General features: G+C 39.1%; 1 protein-coding gene across 6 annotated transcripts in view; it reads right to left on the bottom strand.

The window, feature by feature from the left end:
* BMPR1B (bone morphogenetic protein receptor type 1B) overlaps positions 1-27,113 on the bottom strand; it is a 209,840-nt gene that overhangs the window by 25,626 nt on the left and 157,101 nt on the right. For 5 of the 6 annotated variants that reach the window (XM_065062384.1, XM_065062385.1, XM_065062386.1 and 2 more), the window contains one exon: positions 1,010-1,169. In XM_065062384.1, coding sequence (XP_064918456.1) covers positions 1,010-1,152 — 143 coding nt within the window. In that variant the 5' untranslated portion in view covers positions 1,153-1,169. Of the gene's footprint in view, positions 1-1,009; positions 1,170-11,309; positions 11,432-27,113 lie in introns of those variants that run through there. The other variant, XM_021288168.2, reaches the window with a different exon arrangement.

Raw genomic sequence — 27,113 nt, forward strand, 5'->3', positions numbered from 1 at the left:
GCCTATGAAGCAATGTGCAACAGCAGGTATACCCAGCTAAGGTATAAACCTTGTTCCATGGGTTCCTTAACATGGATCCCTTTGTGCTTCCTAATTCTTGGATTTAAAAGTCATCTGCGGCTTCCCTGTTACTGTATGTGTGAGACAGCACGTGTGAAAGCTGCGGCTCTCACTGGGCAGGAACAGGAAACAGCCGATTTGCACTGCAGGGGATCTGCAAATTGATATCAGATCGGGGTTTTACAGCTTTTTAAACTGCTTGCCATGTGAGAGCAGTTAGGGCTGACTCCTGGCTACAGCATGGGTTTGAAGGAAGAGGATGGAAAGGGGAAATGGTATTTACAGCTGTCATCAGAACTTTGATACACTTCAGTGTGAAGCTGTAGGCTGAGCAGAATTAACTCAGGCTACAAAACAACACTCATAAAAATCCAACAAAGCAATTGCTATCCTGAGTGACCTAAGGCTTTCTCCATTTATCCTTTTAATGAGCTGACACCATGTTAGACTGTCTCACCTCAAACAACCCTGTGTACCCGATGGGTATTTCCAGCCGGGCTCACAGCTCTGCCCTGTTTTGATGCTTCTTGCATTCCTACAGCTCCACTAGGCTATAACTGATGGTGTTCTATACAGAGTGATTATACATTTACTAGCATTTAATGACATTTCAATATATCTCCATTAAGTGTCCTCTCATTAACTGCATGCACCTCTAAAAAGGAGCTCCTACCTTCAGAATATTTCATGCAAATCGGCTGTTTCCTGTTCGTGCAATGAATTAAAAAAAGTATTATCTAAAACTGTAAGATGTAAACACCCAAATACAAAAATATAAATATGTAGCTGATATCTAGGTAAACATTACCCCTGATTTATAGAGGCAGTGTGTGAACAACTCCTTTCTAAAATACTGCTTAAACAAAAACTGCAACAGTCACCTTGGGAACATGGAGCTACCAGGAGTAGGTTTCCTCATGTTTTACCACCAAATATATACCCCACAAACCTGCAGGTGCTGTTGACGGAGTCCTCAGGACAGTGGTGGTGGCACTGGCAGGACAGCTTCTTCTGTGGTGGGGCAGGTGCTGTGCTCTCACCACCTTCTTTTCTGGTCTCCATGCTCAACTTGCCAGAACTTCGCAAAGGCATGTTGGCTAGAAAGCTGTCTGTAAATATAAGGGGAGAAAGTTTTTGAGCTGGGTCTTCACTACAGAGCAGGTTTCTATAGAAGCCTCTGAAATGGTCACTGTGTTTGAGGCTTCTTGGGGCTCAGTGGCATTAGATCAAAGATACTGATGTTCAAGTTCTGCTGCTGCCAAAGAGATGTGTTGTGCTTTTCAGATTGCATAGCACAGCTTTTGTCCTATTGCATTACACAGGTCAAATCCTTGGTTACACCTTTGTGCTTTCTTTGTCTATACACTTGGCGCACATTTACATCCACCGAATCCCATAAAAATGAATGAGATTTATGGTACTCCAGACAGAGCAGAATATGGCCGTGCAATTCAACAAAGATTTAAAAGAAAGTGATGTTATTTCAAGTTCAACAGCACTTTCTGTCTCTGAATTTCATAAGCAGTACTCTGAAAACAAGGGAAAATAGTTCATTTCTATAAACAAAGTAAAAGGCAAGAACGTGTTTTAGCATGAACAATGCTGAAATATATGGATGTGATTACTTCCAAAAATATCAGAGTACTGAATCTCCATGGAGCTGGCAGAGTACAGCTAGAGATGTTGGTGATGGGCTGGGAGCTGTTTAAGAAACTGCCTCCTCCCCCACTCATAAATAGCAGCTTGCAGTGCTTGTGAATATTTTAAGCCTCAAAGACAAAAAGCAGATCAGTGCAAAAGGCTTCATGGAAGTTTCTCACTTTCCTTTTGCTTTCCTGTAAGAAATCTTACTAAAGGGTCATTTGCAAACAGCTGTCTCCAGCAGAGTAGTTGAAGAGCAGGCTTGAAATATACTGTTAAGTCTTTAGAAAAAATTGGATTATTATTATTATTATTATTATATTTTTACTAGCTCTTGAACTGCAGCTTTGACTCTAAAATGCTCCCCAAACTTCCACCATCAGGACTGATATAGTGTGGAGCTGACAGAAAACTGTATCCTTATCAGCTCTCTCCAGAGAGATGGACAAACAGAGCTGATAAGAACAAATAGAATCATAGAATGTCTGGAGTTGGGGGGGACCCACAAGGATCATCGGGTCCAACTCCTGTCCCTGCATTGACAACCCCACAGTTCACACCATGTGTCTGAGGACATTGTCCAGTCTCTTTCTGAACACTTTCCTAGCAAACTAGGAAAACTTCCATGCTGAAACTTGTTAGCTGTGGAAACACTGGGGCTTTGCATGTGAGAAGGGCTCATTTAGAGAACTGTTAGCTTTTTGAAACAGTATAGCCCTTCCACTCCTTGCATAAGAGACATGTTAATATATTAAGGTGATACAAATGAAAGGCAATCATTCGCTATATCAGAATGTGATATCTATGAAATATAAAATTTGTATGGCTTGACCTTTGCTCAGTACGTATGTATTCCACCAAAATTGACTGGATTTTTGATTAGCTGACCTCTTAAAGTTAAACCAGAAAACTAGTTACAAACTATGGGCTTGTAACCCTTGTGCCCAACATCAAAATATTAACTGGATTCATGACACAACTGGATGTTGAAGTCCCATACTGCTTTTACTAACACTTGACAAAATTAGAACTAAATGAATTAGCTCACACAATATATATTGTATATCTGGTGTACTCATAGATGTACCTAAAGATGCAGTAGGTGCTTAAATTAAGATAAAAAATGTGCTGTGTGGTTTGGTTTGTTTTTTCGTTATTATGGTACTTCAAAATGCAGCCTGTGTACCACAAATTGGTACTAACAGATGTTTGCTCCCTGGGTCACAGGATTAGAGATTAAGCAAATTCTCTTTCAATCAGCAATTTTTGTCTGTATTCCTTTGAAGCTCATGAGGCAAGAAAGTGAAATAGTTTGATCTGTGTATGATTTCCATGGCTGTTTCCACAAGCTATCTACAGTTCAGCAACGATCTTTCCTCAGCAAGGAGTTCAAAACCAAAAGCATTTTACACCTAGTACAAAAAAAAAAGAGGTTTAATCACACATTTGAAAGTGCCTGAAAATGTTAAATCTAGACAACTAAGTACCTTCCTCATAATACATAGAACTGAAGGTCATTCTTGTTTTCAGCAAATGTATAAGGTCATTATACTCCAATGCAATCTGTGCCCATCACTCATCAGGGATGTGATCATGAACAGCTTCTGCAGAACTTGCTATTAACAACAGCAGCTTATATCTCTAGGCCTGGTTGTAGTCTTAGTTAAAATAAGACGGGTGGGAGATGGTGAGTTAGAATCAGAAATCTGAAGTACCATTAAAGCATCATAGGTGCTGATCACATGGTTTATTGGTATACTTGGCAGTGTCAGGTTAATAGTTGGACTTGATGATCTTTTCCAGCCTAGATGAGTCTGTGATTCTAGGTGAATATTTAGACATGTAGTTTTGTTTTCAGAAAACTTAGGACAAATAGGCTAGCATTCAAATTTACTTTCCAAGAGCAAGAAGTAGGGATGTAGACTACAATTTTGCTTTCAGATAACGCCCACAGTCAAAACTAGTGCAAAATCATTGTAGTTTAGTGTTGTATACATACAATTAAGAGGTAATTTTAAGAGGTAATTTAAGAGTAAATTAAGGTAATTTTAATCAGGCCCTTTCCTGTCATGTAAAATCAAAAACTCGTCTCATTCTGTTCTCTTGTTCCTTTTACACCTTAAATTCCTGGCTGCTAGCTAAAAAGATGGGCAGACCCTGTCCCTCTGAAATTCAGATGTCTCACCCAGCAGATGACCATGGAACATGTAAAAACTTTTCTCCTACTCAGAGCTGAGTTTCAACAAGGTCTTTTGACTTCTACATCTGCTTGACTTCTGAGCAGCAAGATTTTCTGCAGCCCCTTCCCCAAAATGTAATGTGTAAGAGGAAACCCACAAGAGCTTTCCAGTTTAGCAATAGGTTTCTCCTGCTTTCAGGTGTGAAATGCACAGTTTGGGATGGTGAACAGCCTGTTCCTCTTGCATCAGCTGCTGTGCGGTAACAAGCACATGTTGGTCATGCAGTCCTGGCTCTATCAAGGGATTAGAAACCCTCTTGGTTTTGAAAGCTCTCCTAAGGAGCTATGTCCAAATGCCCTGAAAACAAGGGATTTCAGGCTATTTAAATTTGGCTGCTTCTCCTCTGTAGCCTATTCTGTTGCAGCTTATGGCCACCTTCCCTTCCCTGATGAAATGAGCACAGCTTAGGACAGTTGCAGAAACACAGTGGTATCAGAAATAAGGCTGTTCTAGTCTGCTGAGAAACTTAGTGACTGCATCAGGGAATTAATCAAAATAGTTGAGAGCCTGAAGGTCACCATCAGACTGGTATATCTTCATCCAATTTAGATTTTGTCAGTTTATTGCTTCCCCCCTTAAAATTCACTAGTATGTACAAAGCACCTTCCACCACAGGCAGCCACCAGGGATTTTGTGTCTATTTGGAGTACTGCTCCTGAGAAGTATTTTACTCTGTGGGACTGGAACTGCTCAAAATTGTGATGGCCTCTGTCACGAATGTCTACCTGAGCAAGGGGACTCTGTGTTGAGAAGCATGCTGCTGCTGTTGTTGTTTGTTGTTGTTGTTTTTCCAAATGTGTCAGTGTGCCTCTCTGCATGCTTTGCTCTACCTGAGATCCTTCATAATATCCCAAAGCAGTCTTTACAGAAAGGCACATCTACAAAGATCTTGAAGCCAGGAAAAGAAATATAAGGAACATATAAACTGCTGTAAAATGAAAGCATTATCCTGGATGGCCATGGGAATGACTAATGTCTCGTCTAAACCCCTACTAATCCCCATGCCAAAAAATAAACCTTCTTGGATATGTTATTCTATTTTCTTCACATCCCTCCTAGACTTGATGGTAGTCTGTGGTCACTAAGCCTTTACATCTAAATACTAACTCCTCCCTTCTTATGTGGCAAGCTTTTTCATGGATTTTCAGTTTTGCTATAATTTTTTAAATGATAGAGAAGTGATCACAAACCTCCACTCCACAATCACAGTCAAGTAACCACGAGGACAACTTATATCTTGGTTTTAAATAATGATGTTTAATGTTGGTTTAATAGGTCTGTAGACAGCGGTACCCTGCACACAGAAGGAAAATCACCTATTTAAGCTTTGCATTGGCTCACATAGGTCCAAAATATCTGATCTAGGGAGCCCATCTCTTAATATACATTCACACCTCAAGCTCTCTGCTATGGCTGCCAATAAGTACTCCAGCCCCTGCCAACTGTAGCCATAGTTATGCAATTTGGACAGGAATTTCTCCACTAGAATCTGGATAAAGCCCAATAGCTCGTTTCACACTGGCCCACAGCCATCAGATGGCAATGACTGCTGGACACTGCTCTGAGTCAACAAGTCTGGTAATGTAGGAGGCGAAAAGCTCTGTATTTTGTTACTCTGTATTCTGCAATCCAAGTCTTAAGCGGTCCTGTTCCCAGAGGATGAATAATTAGCAATAGTTGTCTCAACAGATCAATTTCTATGCCACAGCCATGTGATTTACATGCAGTGAAAAAGCAGACCTTGCAGAACTTTGTGCAGGTTAATCAGGACTAAAAGTCAGACTTGCTCCTTCCCAAAACAGATGCTAAAGTATTGGAGTGCTCTGCTCACCCCACTTTCTATGTAGGGTATTTGAAACCCCAAACTATTACAGCACCATCCATTTGTGTTTTCCCAGGCAAGTAACAACTTCTGGCTTGCAACAGCACTCACTGACAGGGAGCAATGTTCAATTCTTTAGAGAAAACAGACCTAGGAAGCTTAGCACATCACAGAACTGCTGTTCCAGCTGCTGCTTTGGACTGGAAATTAAGTAAGCTCTTGCAAAAGTGTCTGAACAGCAATTAAAAAGAACAAAATCAGTCAAGTGCACAAAACTGTTGGATAGATGTTTTAAACCACAAAGTTACTTCATCTATACCTCAAACCATACTTTTATTAAAATATAAAACTATCATATGACACCTTGCTAAAGTTTTCTATGCTCCATCATAAACTACAGCCTGATGACTTCCCAGCAGGCCAGGGTTATACCATCAACCATGATTAAGAGAAATAACTAACTGCTAACTCACTGTACTTCACAGTCATCAGATAAAGGACGATTTTGGTGAACACAGCCCAGTTAAAGGAGTTGGAATAAATTACGCCTCTGAACTCAGCCTGATCTACTGTGTAAAATAGTTAAGAGTAACAGTAAAACACTTTTCATTGCTGACAATCATATAGCAGAGATGGAAAAATGGATCATGACAGTTTCCCTCTGCTGGATATTCAAGGCTACCATAAAATCCAAGGAAAGGTCAAATGCTGAGACCTGTACAGTTTTGATCCAAAAACACAGTAAACAAAATCTGGCATAAAAACAGAAAAATGAAAAAATAAAACTTGTTTTCTAATTAGTGCATGACTGTACTAGTGGGCTCCAAATGAGGTTGGTATCAAATGGTGTTTGAAATTAGCTGTACCCTGGTATACATCCACTGTAATAAACTGGCATAGCAAGAAAATTGTAGCATGTTGGTAGTGTTTCCCACCTATGCTGCAATTTTTTTGTACACCAAAATATGTATAACCTACTTATTGCTCCCTCTCATATATAGTTCAAAATTTGGGGTGGTTTTGCTTCTATTCATGATGCAAAGAAAGGTTACAATCTGATGTAATTTTAAACCCTTAAAACTTCTTCTGTCCACATTGAGTTGCCACCAAGTGCCAATATAGCTACATGTATAAGGCTCTACTTTAAGTAATGTATTTATTTTTCAGAACTGGTTTTGTGTTTGATTAAAAAGGATAAGCACCTTTCTCCCACAAAGCCTGTTTGACCATCTTAATCACACATGACATTATTAGCTAAATTAGATAAGTTCAGCATGGAATGTAACAAGCTGTGGCAAAGCCACTGAGACAAGGCCATTCAAATTAATACATGTAGCATTCTGCTTGCAACTTAAAAGCGCAAAGGCTGCTTTGGTGTCATAACCCATGGAAAATGTAATTTGCTGTCCACTATTACATCACAGCTTGAGTGTTACTTTTGCCTGGTTTCCTCTCATTTCTGCTTGCCACAGTTAATCTTTGACCTGGTTTTCATTGGGGAAAAAAAATTGGAACTGGTTGGCACACTTTTCATAGCGTGAGAGACTGTCTCAATAGAATAGGAAAAAAGCACAAAAGAAAGATGACTTTAAAATCTACAAAGGCAAGTACATGCCAAGTTATTCTGGCCTGCCAGCTTGGACTCAGTACTAAGTTTACCCCTACCCACTGTAATTCCTCATTAACAAAGAATTTCCTCAACTCTACCACTTAAGTCCATCTTCTACAGTCCTTTGGTTCCATCTATATATGTTTGGTGACAAAGAAAAACTTTGCAAATATTGAAAACTCAAGTTTTAAAAGATGAATAAAAAGGTATTTCACATAATTCTCATTATCACTATGTTTTCTTTATTTCTAATATCATCTTTTTCAAAAGTTGCATTTCACAGAGCAAATTCAGAGGTAGCATGCATTGGAGCTACTGTTATTCTTTTCTGAATTGTGTGTTGTACAATTCAAAATGAACCAACATTTGCAAACATTTGTGTTAAAGCACTACCATTTAATGCATGTATGAGGATAACAGATCTGGGAATGACTGTCTCTTACTTCAACCCCAAAAGGCTTTTCAGTCATAGGAGAGCATCGCTTGAAAATAATCAGAGGAGATGCAGGTGCAGCTAAATCAGACTTCTGGTCTCCCCAAAGTGTTGGTATTTAAGGTACCATAAAATAATTAGAAAGGGTTATTTATTTCAAAGGCATGATAGCCTAGCTTTGTGAGAAAACATGCAGAAATGCAAGTTTTCCATGGTGGCATTACTTTGTATATTGCTTTACTTATCAGTTTGGTCCACAATGAGTGTCTACGTTTACTTTACAGGATAGCTTCAGATAGAAACTAAGCTACTGCATAGGTACAGTGTATAAGGGCACATTAAAGGATAGTCTCATGTCTTCATCAAACTTACAATTTTCCTTACAATAGAAAGCAAAAATTAACTACTTCAACAAAATTGGTGAAGCAGTTCCTTTGAAAGAAAAATGATTGGTTTTATCTCTCATCATTTTTATGTACATGAGCTTCTTTGTCTTACTTAACAGCATCTCAGGGAAAAATGTCTGGCTAAATATAATCAAAACTTAAACTATGCCAGCCACAGCTCAGCTGCAAAACCCCATCTCCTATCTATGAGCAGCTCCTGAACAAAAAAAGGAATGGGAGCCTGAGTACCAAGATGTGCAACAAGCAGTCTGGATACGAACTTCGACCAGCAGAGTCTGTGCTGCACTCTTAATTTAGAAAACGTTTATGTAAAGAAAGATAGGGAGATTGCTGTTAATATCCAAAGCTAGTTATTTCTGGTTTTAAGCTGCAAATCCCCTCATACACATGCAATTCCAAGCAGCAAACACTGAATACCACCATCAGGAGATTATGCAAACATCATCACAAGCAATTTGGAAAACTCTCCTAAGCACTAGGAACAGGATCAAAAAAATACAGACAGGAAGCAATGCAATGTGATACCATCACTACTAAACTATGCTTTGCTATCTAATCTTCAGGAAAGCATCAAAGATTGCAATGGGCAAGCTGTGGATTTTTACTACTTATAATTTCAGATGATATTTAGATTTAGGCATTCAAGCAATGGCATTTAAAAGAGCGAGCAATAGATGGTTTTGACCCTGTGAGTCCCTTAGATATGCTTAATAAATCACCATTGCTCCTGTTAACTTTTCCAATGAAAAGAAACCCAGGAGCACCATGCCAGCAGTCAAGACAAAAATAGTGCCTGGAAGATAAAAATATCAGCTAGCCATTCTCACCCCAACATCAAAGACTGCACCTGTATATTAAAATATAATTAGCATGAGCACATGCCATGCTTGCAGAAGGCAGTGCCAACATTATTCAGAGGTGCTAGTGCCCTTCTAACTGGATTTGGCTGTTCATGAGTCGATGTGACATATCCCCAGCTCAGCCTAAAGGGTAGCCTACTTCAGAAATCACAGGCTCCCTTCCCAATCCTACTCTGTTGGAGTTGTTCCCTCTTCTTATAAGAATAAATTTAATGATGCAGACATGCTAAAGAACAAAACTGTCGTATAGATATCTTATGGCATAAACATGCTATATTTTTAATGGCTTTTTAAAAATGTTATGGCCATATATAGACATATATAGCTTCCTTTAAACTTGGTATATTGATCAGCTTATCACAAATGCTTCCCAAATCATGGGGAATATAATGCTTCCTACCAAGTCCCCTCCCCACTTTTCCTCAAGTGCCTGTCTCCCAGAAGGACAGATAATTTAGCATCTGAAAAAACACTAGTATATTATTTTGATAATTTTTCTTGTGGGATGCAGGGATGCTGATGGCATTTCCCAAATTTATGGCACACTCAGCAACTCACTGTTGCTGAACGAAGCACTCAAGGACCTGCAAGAATTCTTCCCAGAGGCAAATGCCACCCTGCCAAGTGACCAGGCCAAGCAGTGTTTTTATGTAATTGGACAAGTGACGGTATAAATTCTTGCCCTGTTCAGCTGCCAAAGCAGGGACTGAACTGCACTGACTGCTGCTACTGTTGGCCTCCCCACACATGCTGAGCGGGGATTTGAACTGCATGTGTAGAAATCGCAAGCGATGAAGAAGATCTTTGTGCTCACAAAGGGTGGCTGAGGCACAAATCTTATCTTCTGCAAACCTGGCCCAATGCAACAGAAAGTGCCATTGACTTATTCACTTTGACAGAAAACAAATAAATCCATTTAAAGGGGGAGGAAAGCATCTCCATCACAAACCAAAATTAGCTGCATGTGTGAAAGAACAATAATCAATTTTGCCCACAGACATAAGTGTTACGGTTTTCCTGAAGCATTTGAACAGCCTAAAAGCATTTCCCTGTCTGAATGCTCCAGAGCATCTGTTGAGCTGGTGTCTGGGCAGGAAGGAGGTGGGTGCCACCTGTGCTGTGCCAGATGACACTGCCATCAAACCATCCACTGGTTCCCATGGGCAGGATGCCACACTCGCCCACCCGCTCCAGCCTCTGCAAGAGGAGGAACCAGCCATCAGCCCCACCAGGGCTGCTTGCTTTGGTTTGTTCCAATGGCATATGGGTACATCTTTATAACTGCACTTCATAAAGCACTTCAAAGTCTAAGGAAGAAAAAACAATTGCAAACATCCTTAAAACCTGTATCCCACGTGCACTACATCTTGACCAGAAGTTTTCAAGAGCAGCATGACTACCTTTCTTTCCTTAGTCTTTCTCTATAGAGTATGAAGCAAGAAACAATTCTGCCATATATGAACAGTGATTAAAAGTTTTAGCAGACAAAGAACAACTGGTTCTATCATTTGGCTATTTGTCCAATTAACTAGTGTTTAAAATGTATAGAGCAGTTGCAGCATTTTAATAAGAATTACTGACAGACACATGTGCTATGTTTTGACAAATTACTTTTAAAATTAGACAGAAAGGTGTCTATTGCTAAGGCTAAAACCAGTTCCAAGTCTGCAATTCACCCTCAAAATGCAAAGCTGGCATCAAAATTGCTCTGTTATTACTATAACATTTATTTTTAAGATAACTTCAAAACCGAAGAGTAATATTCAAGCCTATTTCAGGAGAAAAAGAGAAACATCCCTTTAAACTCCTTGTCAGGCTGAATGCCAATTACCAGGTCTTTTGTAAATCTACCACCTCTCTCCTCCAAACTAAATTAACCAAAGCTTTCCAGCTCACACCACACCAACTCCGCCCTACCATCCCAGGGCATCTCCAGGATGTCGTTCCCCTCCAGAACTGAAGCTTCAAACACAAAACCCCACCTAACCTGCTGTTGGCCATCCCCAGGTCCCTCTCTCTGGGACAGAGAACAGGGGGTACAGCTGGGTCCCCACCACCCTGTGGGGCAGCCCCATGTCTTGCCAGCACACCAGTGATGCTGCTTTTCCTTTAGCCACTCTTTGACCTTCCTACAAAATCTGTTGAACTACTCAAACCAGGCTTTAAAAATAAATTAAAATAGAAAAACTATTTTAAAAGGCAAGTTCTTTGTGAACTGAAAAGCTAAACCTACTTACAGTGGGTTTCCGCAGGCTCGCTGGATTCCCCGAAGATGAGAGTCATGTGAGGAGCAGAGGGTGGCTCAGAGGACTCTGCTGGGCAAACACAGCACCGTATGCTGGGCTAATCCTGCACCTGTGGTGTGTTATTCAGCAGCAAAGAAATGTAGCCCAGGCTGCCTCTGCCTAATGCGGCTCAGCTGTTTTTTCTCTGTGCTCCCTTTGATTGTAAGCTGGCAAACAATATTATTCCAGCCAGGCGCAAAGCAATATTCAGGCTATGGAGGATATTGACAGTAGAAAGGTGGGAGAAAAAAAAGAAAATCCTAGAATTACGAATAAAATAAAGATTCTGAGCAATATGGGTTTTGTAATTATTTCCATATGGTTAACAGCAACATCCAAGGTCAGTATGTGAAATTCACACTGGAGCTTTTTGCTCCCTACCTCCCTTTAAAGTGGGTCTACCTGCAATATAGGATCCACCACCGCAGCCTGGCTCTCATTTATCCAGCTCAATACATGTTTTCCAAAGAGCCCAATCATGAGGTTTCAATGTTTTTTAGGCTTCTTTCTGTTTACTTTATAGGCAAAACAAGAAATGTCAATAGAGAACAGACTAGTAAAAAAGATGGCATACAAACAGCAATTTGTGATTTTTTTTTTTTTTTTTGCAGAGAAAGGGTCACCAAAGAGGTTCTTAGGTTGCTACAATGACACATAATTTTATCATAGCGTGTCCCAAAAAATGGCAGGAAACTTGATTAAAAGTATATACAAAGAAGAGCAAAATCTGGTCCCTTAATGGAAAGATAGCAAGAAGTTCACCCCAAGGTAGAGACACAACCACTGAAAGTAATTAATTATCCTGGTATTTATCTTACAAGTTGACAGATAGCTGTTAAAAAAACCCAAGTAATTGTGATCTGCACAGCTATATAACAGAATATTATTGTTAAAAAACAAACACACACAGAGATTATTATTTCACATCCTTGAAATAATTTAGTTACTTTGTAACTTTAATGCAAGGTAAACTAACCTGGTAAATGCCATTCATTCCAAAGAACATGGTTGTTTAATATAACACAGCCACTACATATAAAACATAACATTTATCATTTCCATGCTAGTATGTAACTGCTAGAGATGACCTATAGCTGCTGTTACTAATCAGCTTTTTCTTTCTGATATTAACCTGTAAACTTCAGATTTTGCAGTCAGAATGTGATCACAGCATTTTGTACTTTGAAGGCTTTTTCTCTACAAAGTGATACTTCAGTGTCTCCTCCATCATTACCCAATCTAATTCCACCTTTGGAAACTGGTAATGAAAATAAGATATATCTGCACATTCGAAATTATGTATCCAGTTTCTTCTTGGAAGGTTTATTGCTGTTGTTTATCAATGGGTTTATTTCCAAAGAGTTATTTTATGGTTAAGTAAGATGTATGTTTTAGAAGAGAAAATGCTCAAAACTAATGTGGAACTATACAAACTTTCAACTGATTTAGTATAGAACGGCTGACTCTTCAGGATGCTGCGTGAAACTGATGTGATTCCTAGTGAAATAACTAAAGACAGGTATCTGAATTTTTGAGCTGATCTGCAGAGGAAAAGGTAAGGAACGAGACTTTATACATCATCAACATCAAAATTAAAAAGTCACCTCTAATATTGTCCTTGCAAATCCTTTTTTCCTTTTTTTTTTGGAGCCTTACATATTTTTTTTTTAAAGCTGTTCGGTACAAGCAAAGCCAACTGTTGAGTTTTCCCTCCTCCATACTGTTTGGTCTGTTCCTGCTGCACCTTTACTTTAGAGAGCTACTGGTAGTAGCTATTAGCAAGGCTGCATGTACATGACGTGCCATCTGCTGCCAGCTCAACGCCGTAACATGGTCCAGCTAGAAAGTGCTTGCACTGCACGGTGGTGCTGCTGGAGCCACCACATTGCTCCTCTCCATCTGTCCCCAGACCTCCTGCTTATTCTGCCTTGTGTCTCTTATAGTCCATTCAAAGGAACATCCAATAAAAACCTCTTCAGATCTGTGAGTAGTGTTTGGAGTTTGCTTTCTTTGTACAATGTGGCCTTTGCACTGTATGTGGTGTTACCCAGGGTGCGCTCTATACCAGCCTGCTGTTCCCCAGCCAATACAAAGCTCAAAACCTACTTTTAAGATGATGTAAAAGCTCAGAAAAACCATTAAAAACATGGAAGCTGAAGCGTAAACAAGACTGATATAAGTTTCTTTAAGTAGGAACAGCTTTTGTATACAGTTCCTTTTACAACTGGTCACCCACCTAAATGTTTACATTCAATTAGCTTTTCAAGACAGTGAACTAGATGGCTGTGGAGACATAAGAATTAGTTACGGAGACTGCCTTGTGTATCACCAGCTAAAATTCACCTAAAGGCAGCAAGAGCAGGCTGCTGGACTGCCTGTTTGAAACCAGAACCTTGTGCTGGCTTAAATTCTTCAAGGCCAGCACCCACCTTACAGCACCTATATTTGCAATTTCCAATAAATGCTCTTCTGACGAGTTAAAAAATCTCAGGTAAAAGGTCATACGAACAAGATGACAGAAATATAGAAGAATATTAGTGCTTAACACCCTGAGGCATTGTTGCTCTCCATGTTATTTAAATTTCATGGGTAAACAAGCAATTTTTGTTTCCAAGGTAATAATAACATAGCATTTCTCGTGAGTGAGAAATCTACTTATTTTCTTATTTTTTCCTTTCCTTTCCTTTCCTTTCCTTTCCTTTCCTTTCCTTTCCTTTCCTTTCCTTTCCTTTCCTTTCCTTTCCTTTTCCTTTTCCTTTTCCTATTCCTTTTCCTTTTCCTATTCCTTTTCCTATTCCTTTTCCTTTCCTTTTTATCTTTTCCTTTTCTTTCTTTCCTCTCCTGTCTCTTCCTGAAGCAGACACTTAACCCTTACAAAAGAATGCCTGCCACTCTCCTCTCCACACAGGAATCAAGCCTATGTTCTTGTCAGGAAAGTATTTTAAAAAGCATCTTACTTTCATTAATACATTAAAATATCATTTTTAAAAAAGCCCTAGGACAAAATGCAGTAACTGCCAGCTGCCTAATTATTTTCTCCTCCCCTTCCAGCCCTCAACACAATGCCTCCATTAGGCTGGCTGCCAGACATGTTTGCAACATTAAAAATATCCCCAATTCCTGCAGAGATTTCACGTTGCAAAATGTGCCCTGATGGGCAAAACTGAAGCAAATAGAAGAGTAAACCGATATTATTAAATGACGAGTGAAGCGAGACAACTGCGTGATGTCAACTCACCCTCAAGTTTGTATCCATATTCGTAGAATAGGTCAGTGATAGGAGGCTGGAAGTGGCCGAGGACACATTTTGGTTCCCAATTAACACTCCAGAGCCATGCAAGCCTGTCTGTCAGGCGCCACCACATCCAAACTATCCTCCCACTGCACAGGGCCCTTGCTCTCCGCAGAGTTCAGTGTCTCCCGACTTGCTCAACAGTGTAAGCAGAGGGATCATTAGTTATGACTAGTAGAGTCTAGGAGATAATGTTGACTCTTATTTCAGGAACTATTAAGCTATAAACACTGCTCTGAAAGCCATTTATCTGCATTTTAAGATAAACAGAGAAACTACTCAATTAAGTAGATTGCAAGAAATAAGCTACAGATGCCAAAGTGAGTGACTTTTAAATTCCAAAAAGGAAAATCTGTGCATTTAGTAAGGACAATTTTATACCATAAAAATTACCAACATGGAAGTCTATAAGCAGAACAGCTTAACCACTCTGTGATGTCTGATAAAGAAACACAAATCAAAGTGTAATTACAAACCAGTTAATTCCGAGAGAAGCAAATTACACACACTTAAAATTTGCAAGTTACTGCTGCAGATACCAGTTTTGAAGTAGAACACTCAGAAGTGGCAATTCTTGTAGAGCGGTATTTACATTTGATCTCCACATCGCCACAATTTGAAAATGAGATGCTATCCCAGACCTCTACGACTGAGATAAATGCTGAAGCTGTCATGCCCGAATCTGCACTTGCCAGGGAGAACATTCTTACTGAGATAAGCAACAGAGTATGAAATTACTTTTTTGAGTCTTGCCAACTAAATTTTTTATTGAATACTCTTCATCTATTTGGATGTATCTCTATGAGATCTTTAAAATATTAGTTTAATAAAATTAAAAAAAGAAGAATGCAACACTCAAACCTCTACAAAACATATCTGCAAAATAGTTGCCAGTGTCCTTCAAAAAGATGTAAAATACAAGGTGTTCTAAGTGTAGAGAAAAATATAAGTTACCCACCCAAAAGAATAGTTAAAAACCTGATATTTCCTCGCACTTGCAGATGCCAGAGCTTTTCAAGCTGCTCAGAGGTCAGAGCAGGGAACACGCAGGTGCACCCACTGCACATTGGCAGCTGAGAGCTCGCAAGGTTGTGTCGGAATCCGATCCATCTCCCCCCGGCACATTCCTGCGGGCATTAGAAACGCTCCCTGCAGGAATATTACCCTAATGCGGACTAATTTTCTGCGATCAGCCCCAGCCTCGTTAAACCTCTTCTTTATCAGCATTGTTCAAAGCAGTTTTTCTGGTAATATTGAACTCGCTTATGCCCACCTAAAAAGAAAATCCACTCCTTTTATCTTCTCTCTGGTATCATTTCTCCTATTCAGGTCCACTGGCACTGCACAATAAAATATTCAGTTTCATCATATGGTAGTAATGTCCTAAAGACTATGACACACAGATTAAGTGAGAGAGAGAGATTCTGTTCCCATAATAAAGAGACCCCTCTCTGAACAGGATTTGATAGATGTGTATGGATGACTCATCTCAACAAGCAGGCAAGCCCAAGTGAATTAACAGGATACTATTTCAAAAGCAGGTGTTTTCCTGGACCTGCAGTTCTTCATGCTCCTCAAAAATGGCCTTGTACCCTTCCCCAGACAAATCCTTTTGCCTTCATTGGGATCACACAGACTCTGTTCTCTTAACATCAATAGCTATTGCCTTTAAAATGACTAAAATATGTGGATGTGCTTTCACCTAGCTTTATTGTGGAGCTAAAAAAAGAGAAGAGCTAGCCCGCATTCCAGCACTCTGCAAAGCAGCATAACATAAAAGTGAGGTTGTGACATATAGAAACCAAAAGTAGATCCTCTTCCCAAAGTGACAGTTACTATGTGACCTCATCCCAGATGCTCTGCGATGCATCTTGCCTGTCTGCAAACCATTGATGTGAACATAATATTTCTTTAAAGACATTGCTGGTTTACAGGTGAAAGAATACCATCTGCAGGTGTTCCTTATTCCCTTGCTCCATCCAGATCATCCTGAAACCCCAACTACAGCTCAGGATAACAAAATACAGAAAGGAGACACAGCCAGAGAGTACCTGCCTATCCTAACCACATACTCTAATAACAATCCTGAAATGATAAAATCAGTTGTATCGTAAGTTGCTTGTTCTGAGGAAAACAGCAAAGAGTGCTGTATTTCCCAGTGATTCTTTTGCCTGCTGTTCAACATACAAACACCTAAAATGGATTGCCAGGAATAAGGGCACTGGGAAAAGGAAATGCAGCAAAAGCCCTGGGAGAAGGCAAGTCACACATCCACAGTCTTTGGCCAGTTCAGTTCAAGCTGGTAAGGAATTTTTTAAAAATAAATCTTTATATTATTTCTATATTACATAAAATACACATTCTATCCGAACAATAAATATATAAATAAATGAATAACCCATGAGGGCTCCAAATCGGGGGAACAAAGAGTTAAGTTACACTGAACACATCACTGTGACATAGATTTATTTGAAAATACCACCACTATTCAAGATAATAATGTCAGGATAAGCACTGTAAGTATGAAAGTGATGGTCCTCATAGCCGCTTTTCAAACACGCACAATGAACACAAGTCTGTGGTATAACATTTTGACCATGTCCATCTATCTAATAAATAAGGGACTTAAATGAAAACTGCACTGTGTGGTGCATGTGCTCTGAGGAGCACACAAGAATCACAGCTTATGCCCTCCCTGCCATGATGAAAACAAAAACCTATGTACCATATTTTACAACATTTATAAACAAAAATAAAACTATGTTTCTCAAGCTGTATTACTCTGCTCTTCAGATCACTATACCTTCTCTTTTCCCTCAACCTGCTTTCCTCTATAATGTTTTAAGCACTCAATCTTTTTCTCAATCCTTCCCTTAATATTTGTTTCTTTCTTTAAACAAGCCAAGTAAGTTTCTTTACAAAAACTCATTTCTCCCCCACTTATATTCCTCTTGACTGCCTCCCTCTCCCTCTCAGTTGCCTTTCTTCTATAACCTGATCACTATTGCAGCCCCTCACTTCCACTTTCCAATGATGCTTTGACCAAGCTCACTGATATTTTTGCCCTCTCTCTCACTTATGTTCTTATCACTTCCTGAAGGATTTATGTCAAAACTGTCTGACCCTGGGTCCTTCCTCAGCCTTCACGCATGTGCTCCAGTTTAATATGCTTTTAAAATCATGTGCAATACGGATTCCCAGCTTCCATCAGCCCATTAAAACTGAATTAGAAACCTTGACTTCAGCAAAGTCAATAAGTTATTAATACAACTAATGCCAACAAAACACAACAGAGTGGGTCTTCTAGAGACCTCACATGAAATTGCAAGGAAGTGGCTATGCCCACCTATATGAATTAAAAAATCAAAATTTTTCTTTCCCTTTTCTTCTTTTTAGCCATTTTAAAGAGATGGAAATTGTCATCCAGCTGAAGTTTCATTTCTTATAGCTCCAGTCAATCTCTAAAAATACTCCAAGTCATAAGAACAAGGGGCCTACAGCAAATATGTGTTTCAAGCTGAGATGCTGTGTAATTTCAGAGAGAAAGAAAAATATTTTCCCAAGCTTTCAACTTTTCATTTGTATAAAATAGTTTATTTTATAGCTAGGTAAAGATGTAAAATTCAACTTCTTCATTAGTGCAATGTACTGTAACTCATTATAAATACTGTTCACATAACTAAATGCATGAATTGTGCAACATTTTCCATCAGAATATGTAAGGGAATAGATGCCAAATATAGGGTAAAAAACCACAGAAGAAGTCAGCTTTCTTCTATAAAATAGCAGAATTCTTAAAGAATGTGTTGGTGGTCAAGTCTCCGACAAATAGGAGGTTGTTTCTGTGCTACACAGCCTGACTATTGGTCTGATCGACCTTAACTAAGCAATAAGAAAAAGTATTTGGATACTCTGTAAATAAGCACAGGGAGTATTATTTTCCTATAAAGTCATCTGAAATTACTCCCCCCAAACTTGTATTTCTTATTGCTGTTCTTTTAACACACCACTGCTAAATTAATTCCCTACTCAACTCTGCAATAGAGAAATTATTTTCTAAAGTCCTTTTCTAGATGGGGACCATACCCGATAAAACAACCAGTATCACTCAATTGCAGCCAGACAGAGAAGGAAAAGGGTCAACTCAGTTTTTAAGGATGGATGTGATGACTAAAGACATTCACACACTTTCCCACATTTAATAATTTATATTTCTGTGCTACTTTCCTTTACGAAGTATCTTCCCCTTGGCCTGAAGATGGTGAACAGAAACACCATCTCTGTGAGCTAAAGAACCAGGCTGAGCTCCACGTCCAGGCTGTGGAAAAATCCTTCAAAAAAGGCCAGTTGATTTGCCCCAAACCAGAAGTCATGTTTTTTCACCCTGAGTTACCACCATACCCAAAGAAATGCAATTAAAATTTACTCAAAAATTACTTCTTTAGAATACTGCACTTGTAGGTCTGCATATCTGCAGTGCCTACTTTGTTCGCCAACAAAAAAGACACGTAACACAGATGGCACAAACCCAAGAATGCCAGTCGGAAATTCAACTGGAACTATGACTAATGTTTACCAAATTGATGGTGAGCTACGGTTGTAGGATCCTCTTTAGGGGCTGAGCCATGAAACATGAATTCTCACTGCTGGGGTGGACCAAGAAAAGTGAGAGAGAGTATTATTGAGGGGGAAGCATCATGGATACTCTGTTATCTTTATCTTGGAAGCTGGCTTAAAACCAAAGTTTAAAACCCTGACTCCTAACATGAGAAAAACATAAAGCTCAACATCAAGCCTAGAGATTGTGGGAGCATTGGTAGGCTATACACATTATTTCTATATTAAACCTCACTCACCTCACCTCAAAACAAGCAAGAAAAAACCTGTTTTTTTTTTTAATAACTACTTGAAAGAATAAGGTTATCGAATTTATGTTTAGAAGGGTACAGAATACACTCTGAGAGAAAAAAAAACATTTTCTTGTACAATCAACTACATATTTTTGTTATTCAGCAACAGAGTTTCTTATATGAAAATGATTGTCAGAAATTAACAAACCCAGCCAACCACACTTAAAGAAGGACATCGGATATCCATGAAAAAGTATCCAAAAGAGGAATAGTTAAATACAAAAATAACTGAATTAGCACTTTATAATTTATTCTACATCCTGCCGGCTGCAGCTTCAGTAGGATGTGATACACTCAGAATAAAAACAACCATACTTCTTCAGTTTTATCCTCAACAGCACTGTTGACGTGAGTTATTAAATTGAGCAGATTCAATTGCAAAGCTGGCTGTGTTTCAGAAGAGAATCAGTGATTTCTGCAGACTCTTTGTACATCTTTAATAAAAGGCGCAATCTCAAATCTTCACCCCTTCAAAAATCTGAACCTACAAGAGTTAGTAGCTTTGCTATTACCTCCAACGGGTTTAGGATTTCAAAGCAAGATCTCATACATGCAGAATTCCTTTTGCTTTCCTTCTGTCAGTTAGAAAAGTCAATTAAAACATTTATGTACTGAAGTAATTCCCCTGTTTCTCGCCTACACTTTAGTTCCAATTGAAAATAAACCAAGCTGTGATGTTAAAAATGAAGGTGAACCCAAGCCCAACATGCACTCTAGAAGATTTACAGGGTCCCTTTCGGATTTCACATTCATTGTTCTGCAGCCTGCGAAATACTTGGGAGCCTGGGGAAGAAGTCGAAACCCTTGACTTTAAAACCTCACACCCATTCAGAAAGAGATTATTAGGAATAACAGTATTCTAGCATCATATTTCTGGTTCCCTTCACTAATATAAAATGTTTTCAGATTCAGCAATAATATTAAGCAAGTGTTTTAAGACCACCTTTCCCTTTCCCCGCGAAATCACTCCTTCTTAGCACTCTCAGGAGTTTTTGTTTCTGCCAAAGGCAAATTCAGTTTCTGCCCATAACAACGGTGGCAAAATGGGGCTCGGCACACTTCTAGCAAAGACCAGATGTGCTTAATATAGATCATTGTATTAGAATAGCACAAACCAAAATACTGCCAAATGAAAAGCAAAAAACCCCATGCTTTTCAGACACGCTTACAAGAAACCAGCATAACCAAATTACTCTGTCCAAAATAACCCATTAAAACAGATCTACTGAAAAATAACTACAAGTCATCCATCTTAGAGATACAGGGAGAACTGGAGAGAATTATTTATAGAACAGATGCACTAGAAAACTTGCCCTAGAAGCACCTTCTCCTCATCCTCCAAACTATTTGCCCCTTCTAATTTTTATGTGTGTTGATATACTATACCCATTGTTTAATTTGCCCTACAGCAAACACGGATCATCGCACCAGTGTCCCCTTTCCGGCCCTGCCACCCTTTCCAAGAGAAAATCAGCTCAATACTCCTCCCAGTAGGAGTAGTTACATTTATACAGTCCTAAAATTACATTCGGCCCTTTAAAGGCAACTGCAAAGCTGATGTGGCCCCCCAGTGAAAATTAGCTTGATGCCCTTGCCTTAAACTGTAGGAATTATTGTCAAAGAAAAACAATGGATATCTAAACCTAAACAATCCCTGGCAATCAGACTTATATCTAATTGAAGCTGTAAACAAAGCAAAATTGGAGGCTGGTAGATTTAGGATAGGTCTCCTCTGACTTTAGCCATCAAAACCTAGTTACCAAAGTTTCCTCCCACATCATTCAGACACGTATTTCAAATATATATAATCTTTTTCTGGACCTATCTTTCAAAAATATCTCAATATTTCTAAAGCATCTTTCATTCTCCTTCGATTGCAGATACTGGGCAGCCAGCTGACATTCAGGCAGTAAAGGAGAGATGACAGATATTCTACTCCCATTTTTTTTTTAGATACGCCCTTCACTTTTTTTGCACTTTGTGGTTCATAAAGTTTTGAATTAGAGGCAAATTACTCCTTCCCTGCTTGTGCTTGGCAAAGAAAAACAGGATGCAATATCTGAAGCACTTGAACTCTGTACTGTTTTGATGCCCGTTGCCAAAAAACGGATGCTCTTTGGTCCACAGGACACAGGTAGAAATGTTCTTCCACCACAAGCTGCCTAAAGCTCAACCTGTCCATCCTCCCGTTCCAAAGGCACGCATTTTGGGCAACGGCAGATTTGCTCATTCCAACTAGCAACTCCATGACACAATCCAGAGGCCGAAGGAGATGTAAACTATTTACCCTGCCGCTGTGCACGTCATTTTTGGCAGCTGGCAGCTCGGCCTCCCTGGGCTGTGTTTGTTTATAAGGCAAGTGCTCATGGAAGGAGACGCCTGGGGCTTTCTGTTTGAGGAAAGAAAGCCACTAAGTGATCCACATTTCTGGGGTGGAAGATGCTTTGTTTAACTTGAAAATGGCTTCAAAAAGTAGTACATTTTCCCTGAGGAACCTGGTGTCATCAATGATGCTGCCATATGAGTAAGAGACAACACTCATACAGAGGAGTTCTTATGGAAACATTAAGGCACCTCGAAAAGCAGTCAGTTAAAATTTCCACAATCTGGTTTCACACATATGCTGCATGTTATCTGTCCATCCGTCTGTCTGTCTATCTATCCATCCATCTATCTGTCTTTCACTCCACAATACTTCTCCCTGGATGGTCCGTCTTTCTGTCTGTAGTCATCACTTTTTTTAAAATAAATATGAGTGCCCAACCTTGAGGATGAACAACATCAGGAATTTTCAAATCGGGTGACTTAAAAAAAGTTGGAAACAAGCTCAAATAAGCCACAGAAGCTTTCTCCTCCAATGACCCAGCCAACCTGCAAATGCCACGTTGAACACATTGTTCAGCCCAAAGGATTTTGTTTCTTTTCTAGATTATTTACTGCTGCTTGAAACCATTGTATTTCTGGTTTTGTTGCTTAGAGCTAGGTCAATGTTTACAAGGAAATGTTATTCTGAAAGAAAAATATTTACATTTTCCTGAGAATGTTGTACTAATTTTCAAAAATCCTGCTTTTATTTAGTTGAAACTGGTAGTCAAACGTACCTTAAATTTGTGAATACTTTGAGCCTGAAATCAAACGTTTTTCTGCTGATCTGTACTGTCATACACTTTCAATTGTCCTAACTTTTCCAATCAGATCTATCAACCTTGTCACTTTCCAGTCTCCTATGAAACGAGCTGAGGACAACGTTGAAAAAGTTAATTAAGAATTTCCTATTGTATCTATAAATTTTAACTAGATAAGGTTGCATATTATACTGAAGAGAAATACAAGATAAAACTAAACAGAAGGTTTTTTTTCTTCAAAAGTAGAAATTCTGGGGAATTAGCAGTTAAAAAATATGTAGTAAGTCAGTGTAGACACTTGTCACCATAATAATGAGATCATCACTTAAGTATCTACAGAGTTATGACAAAAATCTAAAAAAGCCCCATTTAGATATGAAAATAAAGTGAGATAACAGGTCCTCATTAAAACAAGTCATCCTTCCACCACCCTCTAAGTATTCAAGGCTTTGTCATGGAAGGCAGCATATCATTGGGAAATAGCCCTGGCCACAGATTCATCTCAGAAGTTTGGTCTCACACAGATGCCAATGATTCATTTAGAAGTAATCCTGGTTTTTAATAAGGCTTAATGCAAACCACACTCCTTTTTTTTTTTAATACATAAGGAGGCTGCAGATCAGTGGTTAAATCCCAGGGGTGAAACAAGGGTTTCAGCCGCAGCTGGGGCCAGCCCTGCTGAACAAAAAGTATCTCGGAGGACACACCAAATGTTTCCCATAGAATCATGGAAAAGTGGCATATTAAGAGCAAGGGAACTGTTCCCTTGTAGCTTTCCTTCAGAGGCAAACCCTATGGTCAATCACTCTTCCATTGCTTCTTTCCATTTACTTACTAAGAGATGGCAAGGAGGAGAGAAAAATATAACTCATGTAAGATTCTGGTGGGCTGAAAAGATAAGGCTGGCTAACAATCTCATTTTCTTTCTCATTGTTGGCAATGACAAAGTTTCCTGCAGTGTGCAAACTTCTTAGAGCAGCTCATTTTTGTTTCCACTAGAGCTTCACTTCTGTTCACACTGAGGTTTGTATTGGAGGAGAAGGTTTGAAGGTGCCTTTCAAACTCTCTGTGATTCTCTATGCAACGTGGTTATGAGCAATTAACACCTGCATCTGGCTAATGAAACAACTACTGTTTTTAGCTTCAAATATTAGAGAAAATAGCTTTAGATAAATGGCAGACCTGATGCATGAGGTCTCTAGTACTAAACTACAGAGCAGCCATAAGAAAAGTCTTCTGGTTCTGCCAATGTGCCTCATCCCCAGTTCAGACCTTTAATTTTAACTTCTCATCACTCATTTGAAATTTCCTCTGTTTTTAGCCCACCTGGTAGAATTATTATTTAAGCCAATAGAAATAAATCTTTCATTAACATTTCCAGAGTATTAAATACCTTTTCAAGTTTAAAATGTTTTAGACGTCCAGCATTTGTTTCTATTTTTCAACGTTTAGTGTTTAAAATGTCAGTCTTACACTACTTTCTGTGGGATATTTTGCTGTTAATACAGAAAAAATATTTAGCTAAAGTCCATGTAAAGTCTATGGAGCAAATCTTAAATGATTACTACTGACTGCAGTGACTAGTGCTGCAAGGAAACCTAAGGGAATTTATAGGTTTACTTTGAATGGTTTAATATATTATTTTTCATAAATGCTTTCCTCTGAAAATGGGACTAAATTATGCAAGGGTCTTTATTCTCTGAAGAGAACTGTACTTCGCATTACTATGTCCTGCTAGGATAAGGCTGTATGAATGTTGCTCCCCGCAGAATAATATGAGAAGACTGAAGCAAATGTTTGCAGAATCAAAGTTGCCAAAAGCCACCTACAAAGAACACTTCTTCATTCATCAGCTTGGACATTAACCCTCATTTATATAACTTTGAATGAAAGTCATAACCTGAAAATGAGGGTTTGTAAGTATAATGCTCATTATAACAGCATTATAAATGGAACTTGCTCACTCTGGAAGTGTTCCTGCTTTTGAAAAGTAATTCTGTCTGTACTTCTTGCTGCAAGTTGCCCAGGCTGCAGAAAACAGCACTGAAGGAACAGAAAAGAATGGCTCTGATTTTTTTTCCTTTGGGGGTTAGTTTCATGTGTTTGGCAGTGGGATTTACTTCCATGCTCTATAGATCAGAGGCAAAACAGCTATTGGAATTCTTTCTCCATTACCACCTTTGTGTCACCCAGAAGTTCACCTTTATTCATTAACAGAAGGAAGAGATGGACTATGGAGAAGCAAAATCTGCTCAAACTGCCTTTTCTTTCCACAATACACTGGGATTGTTTGTGTTTGCGGACAGAATGTTGCCCTTCACTGGGATTTTGCACAATAAATATCTTTTATGATTTTTTTTTTAAGTTTAAACAAATTATAATTAGGGTGAGAGACTTCTGAGTTTAACCAGTTGAGCTTTTAATTGTCAAAAGTGCATTGCCAGTTCTCATATGCAGAGTAGATGATGATGGATACATTTGCGAACAGACACAGTAAACATTAAACGTATAGAAACAGTGAACTACATTACAAGAGGTGCTGAAAATGAAACTCAAAGTTCTGGCATTTCCTTCAGAAGGGATAAAACAACACCGTGATCTTAGTGAGTGTTATTGTGGTGAAAGAACCCAACAGTACAGCTGTGTGAAAAACCCTAGACAAATAATCCTTGTTCAGTTAAAATTAGATGCATTACTTTGCTTAGAAAACCATTCTCCAGTTCCTGAGTAGACTGAAGAGATCTTAGTGTTTAATAAATGTATTTGGGTGAGTCTTCAAATTATTTAACAGATCATCAAGATATCAGGAGGCTTCCTCCAACTTTCCAAAGCAATTAATGTGCATATATCATGACCCAGATCTTCCAAGGGAGCATGAATGTCTTTGCATGGGCACAGATGGGAGATTAAATCTCATTTTCTTCTGCACAGCACATGAAGGTGAATGCTGCAAACTGGAGTAAAAGACAAGTTTCTGCTTTGCTCAAAAAAGTGGCCAGATGTGTGTAAATTTACCCTACAATGTTTTTTTTCCCCCTCTACTAAATGGTAAATAGTCACTTCAGCTATCCTTCCACGCAAAATCAACAAAGGAGCTAATCCTGATTAGGTCCAACATTGTCTGAATCACATTTATGATCACCCTGTAAAAACAGGTCACAGAAGTTAATCCATCCTGTAAAAACATCTAGAACCAAAAGACCTATTAAGCCAAAGGACAAGTCATATGCCTGGTCACCTGACACAAGCCACACGCCCAGTCTTAGCAAGAATTAAACCACTGGCAACCTCTGTAACATCCTTCCTTCCCTCTCCCCCGTCTCTTAAGCTTCACACCACCACCAAAGAGCCAGCAATACATAAAGGAAGGGCAATTGCATCCTTGGATCTGAGTTGAGTATTGAAAAGACAAGACACTGAGGCGTCTTAACATAAATATCTAAAAGATGGCCAAGACCCTGTATGAGGAAGATTTGGTTAACAGAGTCTTTCTGTTTAAAGTGAAAAGGGGAAAATATTCAGAAAAATCCTTGCAGGAGAGCAGTTAATGTATAAAAGTGAGAGGTTCTTTGTAACTGCGATAAGGGTAGCTTGAAGTCGAGCCAAGACAGACCAGATTTTATTCCCTTTCAGGCTTGATCAGACATGACACTTTGCTGCTTGCAGATCAGCTGCACAAGGAAATCACATTCAGATGGTTTGGGTATCACCAAAATTAGGGTATCCGTCTTATTCTCAGATCGCTCGCCTTAAATATTACCTTAGCTCTTCCAGAAGCTTTTCATTGCTAATGACCACCAAGAGAAGTTGCTGGCTTGCTCTTTTCCTTCTATGAATGTGCCCCCAGCACACCTGAATATTACAGCAGAAATAAAGGAAAATCCAAAACCCTGCTGCTACACTTACTGCTCATAATAAAATCACTGCAAGATCTTTTCTGTTGCAGACCTTTTTTGGGCCATTTTCCAGGATGAAGCAACAGCTGTCTTTGCCAATCTCCTCACAGGCAAAGAAAATTTTCAAGATTAATTGCTCTGATAGAAAACAGGAGATGTTTTTTTCTTCTTCCCTGTGCCAGCACTGTTTCTCACAGAGTCAAGTTTCTGATCCTGGAGGCACTTTCAACTGTGAATTAATTACAGGTTTGATACCTGTTGTTCACAGAGATCAGGGGGGTAAACTTAAAAAACCCTTTTACTTCCTAGAAGTCTGTAAAATTAATTTCCCAGTTCTCCAAGTATGCTAAAGTAGCAAAAAGAAACTGCAGCTGCAAATTGGGCTTGGGCAAGGGCTCAAAAACACAGCAACCCTTGCAGGGGAAGAGCTCTCAACTAATTGATGAAGCAAAGTACCAGAGACCATGGTCCAGATTGGTGGGTGCCCTTGCTGAAACCTATGCTGCTCAGGATGTTGTCCTTTTTAATTAGGT

The sequence above is a fragment of the Columba livia genome, chromosome 4 (genome assembly GCF_036013475.1).
Source record: "Columba livia isolate bColLiv1 breed racing homer chromosome 4, bColLiv1.pat.W.v2, whole genome shotgun sequence".
NCBI lineage: Eukaryota > Metazoa > Chordata > Aves > Columbiformes > Columbidae > Columba > Columba livia.